The 19,284-nt window shown below is 48.3% G+C and overlaps 1 protein-coding gene across 6 annotated transcripts in view; it reads right to left on the reverse strand.

Annotated features, from left to right (window-relative positions):
- The window catches only part of PLCG1 (phospholipase C gamma 1), a 94,764-nt gene extending 76,367 nt beyond the window's left edge, over positions 1 to 18,397 (reverse strand). For 3 of the 6 annotated variants that reach the window (XM_073309730.1, XM_073309728.1, XM_073309725.1), the window contains exon 1: positions 17,309 to 18,147. In XM_073309730.1, coding sequence (XP_073165831.1) covers positions 17,309 to 17,510 — 202 coding nt within the window. In that variant the 5' untranslated portion in view covers positions 17,511 to 18,147. Of the gene's footprint in view, positions 1 to 17,308; positions 18,149 to 18,172 lie in introns of those variants that run through there. The other 3 variants (XM_073309727.1, XM_073309726.1, XM_073309729.1) reach the window with 3 other exon arrangements.
- Between the last annotated feature and the right edge of the window lie 887 nt (positions 18,398 to 19,284).

A 19,284-nucleotide genomic window follows, 5' to 3' on the forward strand; every position in this document is an offset into this window, starting at 1 on the left:
TCCATCGACCTAGCTGCTGCCTCCTGGGGAAGCGGATGAACTACACGATGGGAGAACCCCCCCGCCCCCCGCGGTAGTATCTACTACCTAGCTTTTGTAGCTCTTCCGGCTGGACTCGGAGAGTAGGGCCAAGTGGCTGGGAGACAGCATGAGCTAGTGAATATGGCACCGGCCTGGGAGTCAGGGGACCTGGGCTCTAAGTCCTAGCTCTGCCACTGACCGTGCTGGGTGACTATCCCCTCCCGGTGCCTCTGCTGCCCCACCCCATCTCCATCTGTCCTGCCTACTTTACAATGTAAGCTCTTTGAGATGGGGACTGCCTCTCAGCACCGAGCATGACATACCTTCAGTCTTTGCTAGGGCATTTCAGTGCTAGTGGAATAGAAACACACCACAAAAAAGCATCAAACCAGGAAGTGCCCTAAAACCCTTGTTTAAAAAAGCAAGCAAGCAGGGCCTGTGTCCTAGATTGTAAGAGGCTGGAGTTTGTTTTGTACAGCTGCACTAGACACCAGGACTAGGAGCCAGGACCTCCGAGTCATAAGCCCAGCTCCTCTACCAAAACCTGGTGTCCTTAAGCACCTGACTTCACTTCCCTTACTCAGTTTCCCCATTTGGGACAATACTCGTTTACCTGCCTCAAGGGGAAGCTAGAAGGGTTAAAGCACTTTGAAGATGTAAAATGCTGTATAGGGACTACAGAAAATATTACATTTAAATGGAATATATATAGGTATATATATATGTGCACGTGACATGAGAGAGAGTTGAGACTTTCCACAAAACCCACCACCAGGACTGAGGCCAATTGGCAGACTTAGCAGTAGAACTATAGGTAGTTTGTGGCAAATAATTTATTCAAGGAATTTTCCTGTTCATCTGATGATTTTTCCTCTAATGTGTTTACTTGAAGTTACTCTCTGACTAGTTCTCAGTCTTGTCTGGAGGCATGTCATCATGAATACTCCATACAGGAAACTCAAGCTCTTCTTAATAAGGCATATGCTATGGTTCCATTCCCCGATTGGATGAACTGGTACAAGGGGAGGTTTCTGGGGCAAGGAGGTATTTGAAATTTGTTCTCCTACAAACACTCTTCAGTGCTCGCTTAAGATTTGCTGTCTCCACAAATGCTCCCGCCAGAAAATTCATGGTGAGTGAACATGAGAGGGGGGATAATCATAGACAAAGTGGCAGTGCTTAAAAAAAGTGAGTGAATCGTTGCAAAAAAAATAAAATAACCCAGAACACCTGCAAGTTTTGCTTTTTTAATAAAAACATTTAAGAGATGTGCCTGGTCTGTTAAATACATGTAATCAGAGCTTTCACTCAATTTCATAAAATCACTAGAAACAACATAGGTGCAATATGATACACAGAGAGACCTGCTGACAATATTCCTGTGTAAGGTCTCTTTGCACAAAAGCTCCCTGTTGTAATGGCTACCAGGGGCGTGCGCAGCAATTTAAATTTGACTGCTTTTGGAGGGGCATGTTCTGGGCCCCTGCCACGGCCCCAGGGAGGCGGAGGAGCTCTGTGCCCCCGCCAATTATTGCGGGATGCCCCTGCTTGCGCTCCCCCCACCCAACCCCATGCATGCCCCTAATGGTTACTGTTTTGTTTCTGATATTTACATGGCAAGGATTTGTAAAGCTGTTAAAGCTTCCTAAGTAAATAAATAGTACAGAAGTGAGTGAATTCTCGCTGAACATTGATACAGCTTTCACCCAGCTCAACAGAGACCCGGGAACTGATTAGCCCGGTCATTTCTAGGCTCTGGCGACACTAGGGGAAACACATCGTCGTTCTCCCCTAGTGCAGCTCTCCTGGGGTCAGCAACGGTGGAAGCTGCAGTGTAGAAAGGGCAGCGGCATTTTGACCACCCTGGCAGCTAGACTTGCACAGTTGGGCAACGAAGTGGTAAAAGCACCAGACAAGAGCCCCGTGTATGCTACAGCATTCATCGCTCCCGCTACTAGAGGGACTGCCCCAATTGTGAATGATGGGGCTAAATTTTGCCAGAGCCGACGTAGACCTGGAGACAGTCCCTCCGGACCAGGTTTAAGGCAATGCAGGGAGGCCTGCACTGGTACCTGCCATCCTGTGGCTGCACAGAGCACTTCAGTCCTCTGGGACTGTCCATCTGGCACCATAAATAAGCAGCACGGGCTTGATCCTGCTGCCACTCACGTCAGCAGTGAAAACTTTCCCTAACTTAAATGGAAGTGGGATCCAGCAGAAGTCCTGGGGCTGCTGGAAGGGTCGGCGAGCGGCCCAAGGTGAGCTCTTCCGCACTGTACTTGAAGCCTTCATCCTCGACCCCCTCCCTTCCTCCTTTCCCAGAAAGATCATCATTTTGGAGGGAAAAAAATAAAACCGAGGAAAAGCAGCAGCCAAGGATTTGTGAGTACCACAATCTCGCCACCCCTCCAGCAGCCCTGCGTCATTCTCCAGAGCAGATGGTGCGACGGTAACAAGATCGGAAAGGTCCTGCAGAGGACAAAGACTGATCAATAGAGTGACTCTGATGCAGCTCTTTATCTCAGCATTCAAGGGGGTTGGGACTGAGGGGCAGCGGGGTGGGGAGGGAAAAGAAACCGAAGCACCAGGTTTGATTCCAGGAACTGACACCAAGGAGCAGCACCGCTCTCTCCAGAGCCCAGGAAACCAGACTGCAGACAGTAACACCTTCACATAGCTAGAGGCCCGCGGTCCACTAGCAACACAGCACTTGGCATTAACGGGATGGGGATGGGGCTGTACAATTCAACAACTGGGAGAAGAGACATCGGGAGCATGCCAGCTATGCCTCTGCGGAAATACTCTGGGGCTGGTCGAAGGCGTGGGAGAGGCGTCAACACTGGGACCATGGTGATACTAATTAGGAAGTCATGACAGCAGCTCCAGGCATCAGTGCCTTTAAAAGCAGCTCGGATAGGATTTTGGTTCATCGTTTTGTTTTGGGTTTTTTTGGGTGGAGGGATTAATTTAGTGCAGAAAGAGATAGCCCGGGAGAATGAATCCGTCTGTCCCCAGAGCAGGTACTGCAAGGGGAGAGGCAGGGCAAGAGGTTGAACACGATGCAGGAAGACGATCGGTGATAAGGAAGAAAAGCGAGAAGTCAGGAAAGGAAAAACAGTCCAATGAGTGGGGGAAAGGACAGTAAGTAAAGAACAGGAATAAATTCTGACACTTAACGGGCATCTTGCCAAGCCATGGACAGCAACTGAGCAAACTCCAACACTCCTGACGCTTTGGGATCAGAAGCGGCTCAGGGACAGGTGTAGGGCCTGAAACTACTTTTAAATTCTTGTTTTGAGACCAACTGGATTTTGAGCTCGCCAGGCCCCTCTGCGTGACTTAGCTAGGTCACGCAGCAAGTCAGGGTCCTGACTCCCAGCCCCTGCCCCTGCGACCAGGGCTTCTCAAACTGCCAGGTCGCACCAACAGGAGTTTCTGGGTTTGTCCCCTCACTCTTGCTCTCTCTCTCGCCTGATACCTCCTCACCCCCACCCTCTGCCCTGATCCCCCACCTCACCGCACCCTCGGCCGCACAATGCTCAGTTGTAGTCAAAGGGAAGGGAAGCGGCGCTCCAAAAGGCAGAGCAGCCCCTCAATGTGGCACTGTCCCCAGAGCCACGGGCTAGGCAGGGAGGCGTTTGTGGGTGCTACGCTCCCCTTAATACTCCAGCCAACATCTCACCCTCCAAAACCACCAACAGTGTCATACTTCCTTATCAAAACCCCAATCCTTGCTCGACACAGAGGGTTGTGAAATCGGGGTGGGTTACAATAAGAACCCAGGGTGTTTTCTAAATTGCAGGTGGACAAGGTTTGAGAACCACCGATCTAGCCTACAAAGGCATGAGAATCAATACAATGAACGATGCTGAGATTTTAGAGCAAGCCTGTGAAACAGATATTGGCTGAAAAAACAATTTAGAGGCGAGTTCTGCCCTCAGACGCACAAGCGCAGCAGCCACTAAGATCCGAGGGCAGAATGTGAACCTTTGATCCATTATGAAAAAAGAAAAGGAGGACTTGTGGCACCTTAGAGACTAACCGATTTATTAGAGCATAAGCTTTCGTGAGCTACAGCTCACATCAGAAGTGAGCTGTAGCTCACGAAAGCTCATGCTCTAATAAATTGGTTAGTCTCTAAGGTGCCACAAGTCCTCCTTTTCTTTTTGCGAATACAGACTAACACGGCTGTTACTCTGAAACCTTTGATCCATTATGTCCTTGAAGTAACTGAAGCTTCTCACAGATACCGTGGCACCTGTCCTGAGCTAGTGCCCTAGCACCGCCCAAACAAAGCCTCCCCTCATCCTCGTGAGGTAGTAATGTCCTGTCCACTTTAAAGGGGGGGAACCAGGCACAGAGAAAGTTGCGTGACTTGCTCAAGGTCATAGACCAAGGCGGAGGCCAGCTCAGAAACACAGCAACAGTACGAAACAGGAGAGGAGCAATTATAAGTAGATACAACACAAACAAGTGACCTAGTAAATGCCGAGATTTTAAGATTCACTGATAAACTGATACTAGATATTGCCTAAGGAAAACAAAGGACAAGGGCACAGAAGTGGGGGAAGAGGAAGAACATGACAACCACACGCATGGCTTTTGATCATCACCCGGCACCTCACCCAGCATGTAAACAGGAAAAAGCCACTCAAACAACGGCCTCTAACCAGTATCTCCCCATTGAGATCAGAGTGACCCAGCAATCTGCCTTGATGTCTTGCCAATCCCAGACCAAGAGAAATCCTTTCAGGGAGGAGAAGTGCAGGGAAATTAAATAGCCTTTAACAGGAACCAAACCTGCTAGCATCAGCTTGGAAATCAAGACGTGTTGACGAGCAGAGACCAGGGAAGGGGACTGATGAAGACAGCTTGGTCTCTGCACAGCCTGGACATGAAGTGGGGGAGGTATGTGACACAGCTGGGTGTTTAACATTTTATCCCTCCCAGTGGGAGAATATTGATTTCCTTTAATGGAACTGAAGCGACCACGAATCTGAAGGGTCCACTTTAAGATGCAACTAACTGTGCCCTTTAATTTAGGCCAAGGAGATTATGGTACAGCCGGGCTGGTCAGCTTCTATTTTTAAGCCAAAGCAGACTTTTGCAGTAGTTGGTTCCTTTCTGCCCTTACACAAATAGATGCTCTGCTGAAACAGAGTGCTAAGCAATTTCTCCCTCAAATCCCTGCAAACAGGACCCAAGTTACCTCTTTCCAGCCTCTGACAGCCACAGCTCAAACCCTGTTCAGACCACAACTGAAGATGCATCTCTAAACCGAGCCCCTAGTGGACACAGAGGCACAGAAGTCACCACAGATTCTAGCACAACTGATATTCTTAGCACAGGCCTACGACTGGACTGTAAGGGGTGATGCAGGTCAGGACTGCAGAGGCCACTGACAGAGCTGGGAACGGGGTGGTACTGGATTATAAATGGGGCTGCAGCAGGTCAGGACCCAGGTGCAATGGAAGGTTGTGCTCCTCCCACAACAGACTCTCCTTGCCTAAGAACACTTTATCTGCATCTTCCTTGTGCTCTATCTGCATCAGCCTTGTGAGGCTGGCAGCGAGACAAGTACAGCTGTTGCAGTGGATGGAGACACGGTCGCAAACACAACGGGTTCCTCGCCCTGCTGATGGCTTTGAAGCTCAGGACCAAGGCTTAAACTGGAACAGCAGCGGGCTGGGAGCCAGAGGAGGGATGGGGACATGGGGGTGACGTGTTTGGGGAGGCTCTGCCCACCGAGGAGGTAGTGTTTGTACGTTCTGCGGATAACTAGATATCTGTCTGCCTGTGTGTGAGGGACAGTCCAGACAGCTGTGGGGCGAGACTGAGAGGCACTGGCAGAGCCTTGATTAACGAGGGTCCTCCCAAGTCCCCACACAGCACCAAAAATCACTTTAAAAAACTGAACCTATTATTAAACAGAAGCGTGTCTGGTGTGCAGTGGTGGGGGAGGTATGAGCAAACCACATTTAAGCCATTTCCTGCCCCCACTTCTCCGGGGAAATGTTGTTCACCGAGGCCCCAGTTTTGCCAGCCAGCTCTATCTGAACACAACGTTGTGGCTGCACAAACCCAGTTGCAGGCTTGGACAATAAACTCTGTGGAGCAGAGAGGTGTGTCTTTTTACCTGTTATGTGCCAAGCACATTGGGGGGGAGGAAGGGGCTTCATTTAATGAAGTGATAATTGCACCCACAAAAACCTCATCACTGAGCTAGAGAAAAACTAGGGCCTGTTTCAATGTGGGGAAGTTCTACACAAATCTCGGTTCACTTGAAAGACTCATCCATGTCTTCTCTGAAGGTCTGCCAACCACACATTTACCAGATACGGAGGTTGAGAAGCAATTTATATCCACTGTGGACTTTTCCTTTTCACAAATAAGACTGTTTATTAAGACAACGGGCCATATATTTTTGCACAGCTATGTTGACTTTGGCAGAGCTGTGCCAGTTTACATCAGCCGAGAATCTGACCCTCGGACCTTTTCAGGAGCGGATCTCTCTCTGCAAAGCCACCTCGCACTATGGACTGATCAGTTCGGTCCTCTGGAATTCTGCCAATGGAACGCTCCTATTTTGACGCACTGCATGTGCTAAATAGCAGGACAAAATGTTGCAAAGTTGGCACTCCAGATCTCTAGAGCCACTTCGAGGGACAGAAGGAGAGAGAGAAAACACATCCTGATGCAGTTCAGCCACCGGCACCTCAGCTATACAAATAAGGAATGCAAGGAAGACTGAGTTCCCACTTAGAGCGGGCCAGAAAATGTTTTTTTCCCCTGCAGAAAGTTGCTAATTTTTGGTGACACCCTAAAGACAACATTTGCAACAAAATCTTGAAGCTTTCTGCAGAAACAAATGCTTGTCCCGGAAAAATTCATTTAATCAAAAACCCAATTTTCCATCAAAAAAAGTTTGGATCGAAAATGATTGACCAGCCCTACTTATACTTTTTTTCAGAATGGCCAATCCCCCTGCACCTCTCTCAGAGGCCTCTATCCTTTGCATAGCTAGTCAGCACAGCAGCGCTCCTGCTCCACTTGCCAATTCATCTGTGGGCAACATGTTCATGGAACAGAATCAGGGAAGCAACAGAGGAAACTATGAGATCTTCGCCTTCACTTGCATGCAATGCAGGACACAGACACGAGATAAAGAACGTTTTAGATATTAAACTGGTACTACACGTGATCCTAGCCAAAAGGTTGAGAAAGTGATAACAGACATCCCAAACACAGAGAGATGTGCTAAGAAGATTGACTCATGCACATCTGCGTGGAGGTCTTCGATGGCCACAGGGTTTTGAGAGTATTTTTCATTTGCCAGTACAAATCATGCTGCGTGAGAGTCTGTGCATGTGCGACTTCTCCTCCTCGCCCCCCCAACACATTCTCTTTTTCCCTGTCCTCCTCCAGAAAGTCACGAACACTCGACACACACACTGGCATGATCAGGTTTTTACTTAATAAACAAAAGCTTCCCCCTAAACGTTCCAAGCTTGTTTTAGGGAGAGATGTTCAAAAGCACTGAAAGGACTGAGGAGCACGAGCCCTGCTGACTTCCAATAGGACTTGTACTCCTGAATCTCATGGGTCCTTTGGAAAAATCCTCCCCCCGACAAGACACAATCTCAGGATGCTGCTTCCCTTCGGTTTGATAACAGGGTTTGGTCAACTCATTTACATGCGGATGCTTTCTGCTGCAGCAAAATGAGAGCCAGACACCTTCTCCAACAGACATGACAGGCTCCCATGGGTCTCCCCCCAGTTTGACCTTTGCAACAGGTCCTGCCTTACTTTCTAAAGAGCTAAGATGTGAAAACTTAGTGTGACAAGTGCACTAAGCCTATGTCCTACAGGCAACCCCGCTGTCCCACGTGAGCGCTTTATTGCATCCCCAGGGACTCCAGTGCAGCTTTATTTGACCTGTAATTAAATCCAGACTTCTGCAAGGAGATGGTTTGTGATGCTCCCTTTGACTGACGGGCTTCACTGCATCCTGAGTTTGTTACCACACAGTTTGGGGAATGGCAACAGCCACGTATCATCAGATTATTCATCTGGCAGGCAGGTTTCTGGCTCCCTTCAGCAATGTTTTATGGACCGGATGATACAGGCACCAGGATTTCTAATGCCCCAGTTTTAGCCTAAGTGATGTCTTGCTTTGCCACAGAGAGATCCAGTTACATGCTCACATCGATCATCTGCAACCCAGGCTGCTAACAATGTTTTCAGCGTGCTTTGAAAAAAATCCCACGTGGCCGCTAGCAATCGCCATGCAGCTCGTGATCACAGTGCTGCTAGCTAACGGGTGCCAGGAGCACACAGAGTGGCTTGGAGAGGAGGGGAAAAACATAGCACCTGTTCAATGGCACACAGCAACCCTAAGCAAATGGAGAGAAAGAAGAATGCCAATGGAAATTCCATGAGCGCATCCACAGGAAACCATCAATGTCCAGGACATTAACTGCCAACCTGGAGTTTGGCCAGAACATACCTGCTCTGCCAATGAGATCTTTAACAACCACAAGTGGTCAGGACCTCAGGTTTTACATCTCAGCTGAAAGATGGCACCTGTGACACAATGCCACACCAGTCTGGTGCTGGGGCTGTGGATCGTAGAGAAGAGGGCTACTTGGCTTCCAGTTGCGAATTAGCAGGCACTAACCTATCCAGATCCTGCTTAGCATGGACAGACACGACTGTAGCACAAAGTAGCACAGCTGAGAACAAAACCCATGTGGCCAAAGCAGAGATTTATTTTTTTTTAATTCCATTTTATGTTGTTTGATATAGTTTCTCTCTGGTGTAGAGAAAAGATTCAGTCTCTCTCTTACTGGCGACTCCAGGAGACCCCAAAGGATACAGCAGCCGCATAAAGGATTTCCCCTCCACCCCACCAAGTCTCCCTGCCCAATGGTGTGTTTCATTCTGTAAAACGGTCATATCGTCTGTTTCACCCAGGGCAAGGAATGCGCTGCAGCAATCGGCATGAACTGGAATACTTCTGTGGAGTCCCAAGAACCCTCTCTCTTCCCCTCAACCGCAAAGCTCTTGTTCCTAGAATTTTGGAGATTCCATTAGTTCCAAGCAGCTTTGAGAACAGACCATTGGCCACGTTTTTTCTATCATATTCGGTACTCTGGGTTCCAGATCTCTGCCACAGACTTGAGGAGGACAAGTCACTCCTCACTACCTCCATCTCCCAGCTGAAAAATACCAATGAGGCTTTTTTATCTGCCTTTGGGGGGGGTTAAGTAATATAAGGAAGAATACCACTAGGCACATGGCATTAGTATACTCTGTCCTTCGCCCTGAGGTTCTCAAAGCACTTCAGAGTTATTCGGTAACCACGCCAGTCTGTTGGCACAGATAGAGAGTTACTGTTCCCATTCTACAGATGAAGAAGCTAAGGCACAAAGCAGTGAAGAGGTCACACAGTGACTCAGATGACTGGTGCAGGGATCCAAGACTGTTTAAGGCTGTAAAAACTAAACCTACTGCAAAACTCCCGACCGAAACATAAGCTACTAAAACAATCAATGCAAAAGAGAGAGAGAGAGAGGCAGGCCAGCATTTCAAACCCAGTTCATTCAGGTTACATTTACTACCACGTTCACGTATCCGACAGGCAAGACTGCAAGTTTCCACACGGCAGAATTGAACAAACATAAATCTTATTTGCATCAGCCCTGGAAAACTGGAAGTAAAGTGACAGGGACCGCACAGCTAATAAGACTTTGATCCCCGCCGCATGGGGCCCACTGCAACCCTTCTCAGCCAGCAGGGCTTAGAAATTAAAACTGGCGCTTTACAACTCAATCACCCAGGAGCCAGGGACGAGACCAACAGAACAGGCATGCAGTGGGCAGAGCAACGGTGCTGGTTGCACACGTAACACAGGTCTCTCTCTTCCCTGAAAGGCAACCCGCAGAAGGAAAGCCTGCGTCCCTTCTTGGCCTCTCTAGGGTATCTAGAGAAGGCCTGAAAGATGGACGGGAGGGAGGTTGTTTTTGAAGGGCTTTTCGAAAACAAGTCTTGTCTAGCCTGTTCTTCCCGAAAGACTTGATGGAGGACAAGAAAAAGTAGCAGGATGAGGACACAGCAGACAAGCAAGCGGAATCTGACTGAGAGGGGAAGTAGCTTTTAATCAGACCGTTTCCATGTTGTTGTTTTTTTTTCTTTTGAGGAGACGAGAGTTCTTTGCTCACCCACATTTAAACACAAACACCTCACTAAGCGGTAAGGAGAAAAGATCTGTTCGGTAAAGATGGAAATACCGCTCTCACCCCTTCAAATAATATCAGAGACCTCCAGCAAAACCAGGGGTGACCAGATCATTTACACTCGACACTTAAGGTAAAAAGACAGGCAGAACCTCCCGCCACCAAAAAAAACCAAACTTTTTTTTGTGAGCCTTCGTTACCCACCACAAACAAAGCAGCACCTTGTCACCTTTGCCATCTGACAAATAGCTGGTAGCAGCTTCATGAACCGCATGGGATAAGATACATGTTGCACAAACAGCAAAGTGGAGCATCTGTACAGAGAAGGGAGGTGGTTTATATTTCTCACTCTGGAGGAGCCATTGTTGAGTTGAGGCTGGGTTCTGTTTACAGTGGGCGAGGTTAATACCAAGACTCGCTGTTTAACAGTGCTCTGAAATCTACATTTTTTCTCAGATTGTCTCAAAAATTGCTATTCTTCATGGGGATCCAAGGTAGGGTGAGTGGTCTAAATCTGGATTTGTTTGAGCAAGGGGCTCCTGATATATAGGCCCCCTAAAAGTCACATTATTTCAAAAATGTATATAGTTCTTGTAATGTTTTGCACACAGCTGGGGCTCAGACTATGACACTGATCCTCCCCAAACTGATATGACCCACTTGGGACTAGTCTCATTACACTTAAAGCAGGAGATCATCCTGTTTCTTTTACAGAAAAATAAATTTATCTGCTCCAAATTCAGCTGAATCTCGGAACAAACCTTGAATTTTCCAAGGAGTTTCACGACAAACTCATTGATTAAAAAATGGCCAAAAAAATTAAAGTTTCACATTCCAAGTTATGATTTTGGAGCCCCTACAGATTAAAAAGTTACAAATGGCAGCTAGCTAAAAACATGCACTTGGTGGGAGTAATGTGGGGTCTGCATTGATTAACACAAAGAATGAAGAAGTAAGAGTTCTTCATCGTAACAGACAGCCTTATACACCACGATGGGCTGACAACCATTTTTTTTATGACCAGCTCTATTAGGAAGTATCAAGGGCTGATCTCTCATAGACCATGATCTCTGAGAGGCTGTGGAGGAGTTTGTCCTGGATTGAATGAACAATTTCATAATTACCAGGATCTTGTGTGAAGTTGCTCATCGAGAACGCAGTGTTTGGTAATGACTAGAGCTAGCTGAGTTATTTTAGCTGAAAAAAATATTTATTGATAAATGGCCTGTTTGCAGAATCTCTCATTTTTGGAAAGGGGAGCCACCATTTTGCAAATTAAAAGGTTTTTTGTTTGAGAAGTTTGATCCAGCTCCTGTCAGTGGATTCTGACCTTCATCAAGAGGGGCAGCTCTCTGGAGCTAACTGAACGGTTAACAGCAGGATCAGCAATGGCTCCTCCCACACAGAAAAGATTCTTCCTCAGAGCCCAGCTGGTTGAAAATCCTTTTCTGCCTGAAAGAAACTGTTTCTTTGTCAGAGAGGTTAACTAAACAAAGCCCACACCTGGGCAATTAACACCACCAAAACTGAGGGTCAGTTAAGGTTGCTCTTTATGTAATATATCTAACGCAAAACCTACAAAGCAAGGAAATGAAGAGTTTTGGGTACCAGCAATACGTATCCTCTACTCCCCATCCAGACATCCACCTCTCCATTAGCACAGTAGCCTTAACTCTGCCCCCACAGGACTCCAGCCTCCCTGCACGCCCTTCCCCAAACCTCCCGTATGTAGTTTCACAGGACTGTGCAAAAGGTGGCATGTGGGGAAGTCCAGTCTGTCCATGGTGGAGGCAAGCAGATGGAATTTGGGGAAGAGGGTGCTGACAGGCTGCATCCGCGGCTGTAGTGCATTCTTAGCCTTGGGTCAGCCACAGACATGCGGAGTTCTCCACTCCAGCCTTTACAAACAGGTTAGCTGTCTCCAGTTAATTGGCAATCAAATCCAGACTACATTTAGGCACCTGAGTAAGAGTGCTGAGCACCTTTGAAAGTCAGGCCACTTTTACATACATGACTAAATAGGGATTTATGAGCCTAACTCCAGGCACCACGTTTAAGAGAGTTGGCCTGCTAGCTCAGGTTCACATAGCGCCATTCGCCTCAGAATACCTGAAAGCACACTCAGGCCCTGTTCTTGTGACATACTGAGAACACACTGCACCCATAAGTACGCTCAATGCCGCACAGGACTGGGCCCTAAAAGAGCACTTCAACCAGGAGGGAAATGCCGCCACCTCTACAGTGGAACAAAACTAAGAGAGTGTCACAACTCTGCAGAGCTCAGGGCAGAACAGGAATAGTGACAAACACAACTACCAGAGAAGCTTGGGGAGGCAGAATGTAACCCAGCTGGTACTAGGGGAGGACCCCAGAGCTAAGAGGGCTACATATGTGAATGACCACCAATGGTCAGGCCCTTTCTTCAGCCAAAGGTGCAAGGCCCGCTCCTGACTGGAGGTCATGGCCTCAAAGTCAGCTGCTGAGCCAGCCGGAAAGACGAGCAAGCTGCTAAAACTGCCACCCCTGGAAAGCCTTACACAGCAGCCTGGTGTGAGAGAATGGGACCTGAGCAAAAGCACAATACAGCTGTGCTATTTGCACCACTCCCATCCGTGCTGAGTTCCCAGCACCGTTACGAGCCCCCACTTTCCTACAAGTCATTTGTCTGTTACCCACCCCAGCTTGGTTCCTGGGAGAGTGTGTGTGGGGAGGGGTTTCCCAGCTTTACCTATCAAACTCAAATGTCTACAGGGAAAGGAATTAAGGCCTTCCACATTTCAGGCACCTAATTCTATATTTAGGTGCCTAAATGTAAGTGCCCTGAATCTCAGAGGCCACTGAATGCAATGGGAGCTACAGGTGCTTAGCCACTCTGAAAAAAAAAATTCTTTCTTTCCCAAAGGAGCGGAAGGAAATTTGTTATCGAACAGCAAATGGTCTAGCTTGGACCCCAATCCTTCAAAGACTTATTGTGCCCCTGCTTAAATTCATACATGAATAGTCTCTTCAAAGTCAATGGCATTACTTCTATGTAGGCGTTTAATCAAGTGCCCACATCTTTGCAAGACTGGGGCCTCAAAAATCTGAAAAATCCTGGAAACTTTAACATACTCTAGATCTTGAAACTCTAGATAACATATTGTCATTAGAAGGGGAAGAATTCTCATGGACAGTCAGTCCCTCACTGTTTTACCTACTTGCTTAAAGCAAACAAACCTGTCTACTGGACCAAGGCAATAAAATAAAAATTCATTGGACACAGTTAAGGAAAAATGTAACATAGTGTTAAAGTCAACAGGAGATGTGCACCTAACTCCCTTGGGCCTCTTTGCAAATTCCAGCGTGAAATTAGGTAAGGATCCCCAGCACTGTGACTGTGCACTACAGAAAGCCTGGCATATTCCACCCCAGAGAAGCTGCATTTCTGCGGCGAGTCCAGCGATCCCTGGACATGCAGAGTCTGTAAGTCCTCTTGTGATGCACCAGATGGAAGATGCTATTGAAACAAGACATCATCTGGCTCTCTTTTACAATTGCTTCAGCCGCCTGAACTATCTCTGCACAGAACTGAACAACTCAGCCCTTTTCAGTCAGGAACCTGTCATGTCTATTTCCGCCTAACACTTCCCTTTCTAGTCTTCTCTCTGAAGTGGGAAATCACATCCCACCATCAGCTCTAACTGTTGCAGTTAAACTGTACCCTCCCTCATCTCTATTAACCAACCTTACCCCCAACATTTATTATTTGTATTGCAGTAGGAGCCCCAGTCATTGATCAGGACCCCACTGTGCTAGGTGCTGTACAGAGAAAGGAAAAAAAAAAAAAGACAGTCCCTGCCCCAAAGAGCTCACAGTCTAAGTGTGAGATAAGAGACAACATATGGATACCGACAGGTGCGGGTACGAGGAAAGGATGAGCCAATACTGGTCAGCATGACAGGCAGGGGTCTCAGCACACCAGCAGCCCAAAGAGCTTGTAGGCATCACGGCAAAGGGGATTTTTGAGGAGGGATGTGAGGGGGGATAATGAGGGAGCTCTGCAACGTTTATGGAGAGCACCTCCCAAGTGCATGGGGCAGCACAGGAGAAAGCGCGCAGGTGCCTGTTTGCAAGTATAACTGGAGGCTGGCAGCGTGGGCCAAGCACCACCAACTCGAAAGGGAACGAGGGACGATAGGTACGGTGGGGATAGGCCGTGAAGGGCCTCGAAAGTGAAGAGCAGCAGATTATGTTGGATGTGACAGAGAAGGGGAATCAGGGGATGTACCTATTGCCCAACTCCCTTTATTGTGCTAATACATCTTAACATGCTGCCCTCCCTGTTACAGAGCCAACGTGTTGCTTAGATTTCACTTACACCCCTAACGCTTTTGGCGAGGAGAGGCCGCAGGGCTCCAGCCCTCCAGAGACTCGTCTCCTTTCATAAGGCATTAGCCTAACAAACGGGAACAGGCGCTGCTTGCCCTCCCTTGGTCCTGCAGGAAAAGCAGCTCCACTGAAGACTCCTGTGGCAATATTAAATGTTTCAAACCTCTGTGTTTTGGGCATCAAGACAGAATCACAATAAGCTGCGAGGAGGAACTGTGATCTAGTGGCTAACACATGCACTTGGGACAACCCTTGGGTCTGTCACAGACTCATTGTACAAGTTAGTCATGACGCTCGATGCATCATCGGAAGGCGCTAATATATAGGGTGACAAGGGCAATATAAGAATCTGTGTAAAACAGACCAGACCTTGCGTAAGTCACTGTGCGTGTTTCAGTCCCTGTTTCCTCTTGCAAAATAGGGATAATATTTACTCGCCTCACGTGGGGTTATAGGACTTAATTAAAAAGGGCCCCGAGCAACTTGGAAAGAAGTTAAAAGTAGTTTCCGGTTTGACCCCAATACCTGAGCCCCCTACTAGTCTTTGTGGGTTTACGTGCACTATTTCCTATGCTTTTCTCATTCTTGTCCTTGTGTTAAAGAGCCACATCAAACGCCAAGGAAAACTGACTAAGGTCCTGAACCAGCAAACAGGTCTGCTTATGGGTCTGCCTACACAAAGCAGCTTGCAAGATCAGGACCAAACCCTGAGGCCCACTACACACAAAGTGTTGTCAAATGCACAAAGGAAACAAATGGAAAAAAGGAAGTGTTCTTCTCTCATGCCTCAGGTCCTACATGTAAAAACAGAAGAGGGGTTTAAACTATTGGGTTGCCTTCTGTAAAGATGTTTTACAGAGCTTAGCTATCCTCAGATATAGAGGTGCTGTTAGTAAATATTTCATGGGGGAGGGGGTTTGTCACAGACTCCAACCTTATCCTAACTTTTTGCAGTCATTTACCAAGATGAAAGTCAAATAAATATCCAGCATTCTAGAGTGCTATTTAGTGTCTGATTTTTATGGCACCCATCTAAAGACTAACATACACCACTCTTTACTTATGAGCCATGCAAACTGATCAAATAGCAGGTGGTTAGCTTGCAGACAGAATTGTCTCAAGGAAGCAGAAACCAGATACCTTATCAATTATCACGCTGTTTCACGAAGGAGACAGGAGAGAGCCACTCTCCTTTAGAATTCAATATTGATGCCCAGTTCGTACTACAAACATTGCAAAGACAGATACAAAGGATGCAGCCGTGACTTTAGACCTAGCCTACAGGCACCGTTCTTACTGGAACCAACTTCATACCAGACTACAGCCCCTACAAGCTAATGCACATCAGAGCACTAGCCATATAATATTACTGGCTATAATTATATTAGTATGTCACAGTTTAGTTAGCACAGTTTACAAGAGGATTAGAACTCATCAATCCACCACCCAGCTGTGACAACATCTGCTTATGTGCCTGCAAGAGAGAGAGAAACTGGTCACTCAATAGCTTATTTGACAAGACAAGCTTTCTTGTTTTGCAGATTGTTATCAAGCTCAAGGAAAATGAAAAGCAGCAGAAGAGTCACTACCCACAACGTTAATTTCTTCACCCCTATTTGGCACTGAAATCTCTCTCTCCAGCCCTCCATTGCTTCAGGTCTGACCTCACTGTAGTGATCAAAATCAGGGCTGGACCTACCAACTCTGTCCACAACTTTAAATACCAGAGTAAACAAAGCAGCCAACTAATTAATGGCTTTAAGATAAAAATTCGGTCTACAGACAGTTAAGAGTCATTTAAGTGGCTAGACTGCTGTCCTCGTAAGCAGGCACTGATAACAAAAGGAGTGTGTATGTACATGGAGTGTGATTCCCACACAACTAACACACAAATCAAAGATGGTAGGGTGGGGGGGGTGGGATCCAACTTGATAAAAGTGGGTCAGGAGGTTAAATAACCCAATTTAGCTCCAAAGACTTCAGACTTTTTGGATCATTTGCTCTCGCAAGTAAAACACAAAAATTTAAACTTCACTTTAATCCCCCCTTCCCCCCCACAAACATTCAGGTACTCGGACCATGAGAACTGAGATACACTACATTACAGCAGCAAGGATGGATTAACAATACGTTTAGTTTTGAATCCTGAGGAAACAGGAAATCTATTTTTCTCTTGCAGTTTGAAGTTTTAGGAGGTGGGGTGGCGGAGGGAGACAAAATAAAATGGGCCAAAACAGATGAATTACCAGATGATTAAGACAGATGTACTTCTTCCTCCGAGAGAAATAAGTGTTTATACTAAAACTGAATAAGTGTGATTCCGGATGGGCAAGAGGACCGAACCTGGAGCGAGGTAGAAATGTAGGTGGCAGTTTTAGATCCAGGTTTGGGTAGCATTACCACTTCCATACCAGTAGTGGAAACAGGAGAAAAACGGTCAGGCGATTTTTAAAATAAACTGGTTAGTTTATTGCCTTAGGGAAACTTCCACTGCTGCATCTGTTTTGCAGAGATCCTCGCTTAGCCAAAACACAGCCCGTCACAGGGCCAGCCTCACCTCCATGCACCACAAGACTGCCAATCCGTATTCATATTCGGATGTTTGGGGAATCAGAGGCAACAGTGGTCAGTGTTGTTTAAAAAAAGACAGACAGACAGACGGACAGAAAGACGAATCCACTTACTCGCTCCTTCTATTTTCTCCGACCCTCTGCTCCAAGTGATCTGCCTGGTTTCTAGCTTCACCTGGAAAGTTTTCCTCTCCGGCCTCTGCGATTTCTTAGAGTAAAACAAAGTCATCACGGTGCCAACTTCCAGGCTCCTGCAGAGGTGAACCACCTCCGCTTCGGTCTGGACGCAGGGTCCATTGGAAAAGCCAGACGCCATAGCGCCCCTCCGCCGCCTCCTTCCCCAAACGCGGCGAGATTTCCAAACACAAGGGATCTGCAGCTCACTTGTGGCGCTTGGAAGACTTGAAACACAAACAATCCAAGAAGCAGCTTCAGTTCATGGCTCGCCGGGCAAGAATCGCCCCTTCCTACGGGGGGGGGGGGGGAATGAGTGTTTATATGGGGGGGAGGGAGGCTAGAAGGGCAAAAGCACAAACCGATCGCTTGTTCCCCCAGCCCTCCGCTTTTCACTCCCCCCCAGGCAGCAGAAAATCGCCTCTCTCCCGGTTTGAATCATGCACCATTTTTTTCCTCCTTCCCGAGCGGAGCCCAAAGCGAAAGCAGCCAGACACAAAGCATTCCCGAAGAGCCTGGCTCCTCCAGCAAGACTGGGTTGCAAAGAGCGCGTGCGGGGGGGGGAGGGGGGAAGGTTACTTTGTGGCCCGACTTGCCTTTTGTTCGGGGCCCCCGGTTACAGCCCGTCCCCCGCACGCCGCCACACACACGCACTGGCTTCCCACCCCCGCAGCTGGCGAGTCTCTCTCTGCATCGATCGGAGACGGATCAGATCTCCCGAGAGCTCAGCAAGAAATGGCTGAAAAATCCAGCTGCCTGCCTCAGTTTCACCCTCCAAGGCTCTTTTGTGTCAATTTCACCCACCAGCCGCAGCGGGGATTATTCCAGCCCCTCCAGCTCCAACACGTGCATTAGGAAAAGGACACCCCCCCACACACACAGAGCCGGGGGGCCTGAAATATGGGGCTCCCGGGGGGGCAGAGAGCAGATCAATGGCTGCGGGTTCGCGCTCCCGTTCCTTCCTGGCCTCGGGTTCTCCGCCCCTGGCTGGCTGCCTCCCTCCCGTGTAATGTGCCCCCCTTGGGGGAAGTGCCATGCGGCGAGTGAGCTGGGAGACGTGGTACACTCTTCCCCCTCAGCCCGTCCCCTCCCAGCCTTCGTGTAAAACAAAGCAGGGCAGAGAAGCCAGAGATCAGCCTCTTAAAGAGACACCAGACCCGTTCCCTCTGGAGCCCTAACCCCCTCCCCTCGGCACGCTGTTACCTTGCCTGGGGCGTGGGGTCTCTGCTTCGCTCAGGTCCACAGAGGGCCTCTTCTAGCAGGAAAGCCCTGGGTGGGTATCAATCATCTTCACACACAGCCACATGTGCCGGGGCAGGGGGGGAGGGCAACAAGGTGGCATGCAAGTGAGAGGCTGGAGGGGAAGGCACCTGTGGGACTGGGTGAAAGGGAGACAGATGGGGCAGCTTTCCTTCTTCCCCCTGTCCAAATCGGCTCTGGGAAAGCCCCCCGTCCTATCCCCCCCTTAAGAGTCACAGGCCAGCCAGCCAAAGCTGTACTGCTTAAGGCTGGAGGGGATGGGGGGGGTCCTGGCACAGGGAAGCTTCCTTCTCTGCTCATGCCAGCCCCATGGCTAGGCTCCCAGGCTGGCCCTGCTCCTCCAGCTGCAGAACAGGGCAGTTTCTGCCTAATAAATCATCTCTCTCACATACACAGCTCACCCGACAGGATGAAAGGAAGACAGGAGAGTTTAACAGGTGGAGAATTTAGTTCAGGACATATTGCTGGGTCCCCAGACAGGGATACCTAATGCGGACTGCCCGCCAGCTGCCCCCATGCTATCTGGGGACAGGCACAGCAGAGCCCCTCCCCGCCAAGATACCTGTACAAGCAGCAGCTTCGGTGCATGAGACTTTCTCTGCCAGGGCTTCTCCCCTATATTGTGACATTCACACTGCTCCCCACCTGTGTGTTCT

This window comes from Lepidochelys kempii, chromosome 13 (genome assembly GCF_965140265.1).
Source record: "Lepidochelys kempii isolate rLepKem1 chromosome 13, rLepKem1.hap2, whole genome shotgun sequence".
Taxonomy (NCBI): Eukaryota; Metazoa; Chordata; order Testudines; family Cheloniidae; genus Lepidochelys; species Lepidochelys kempii.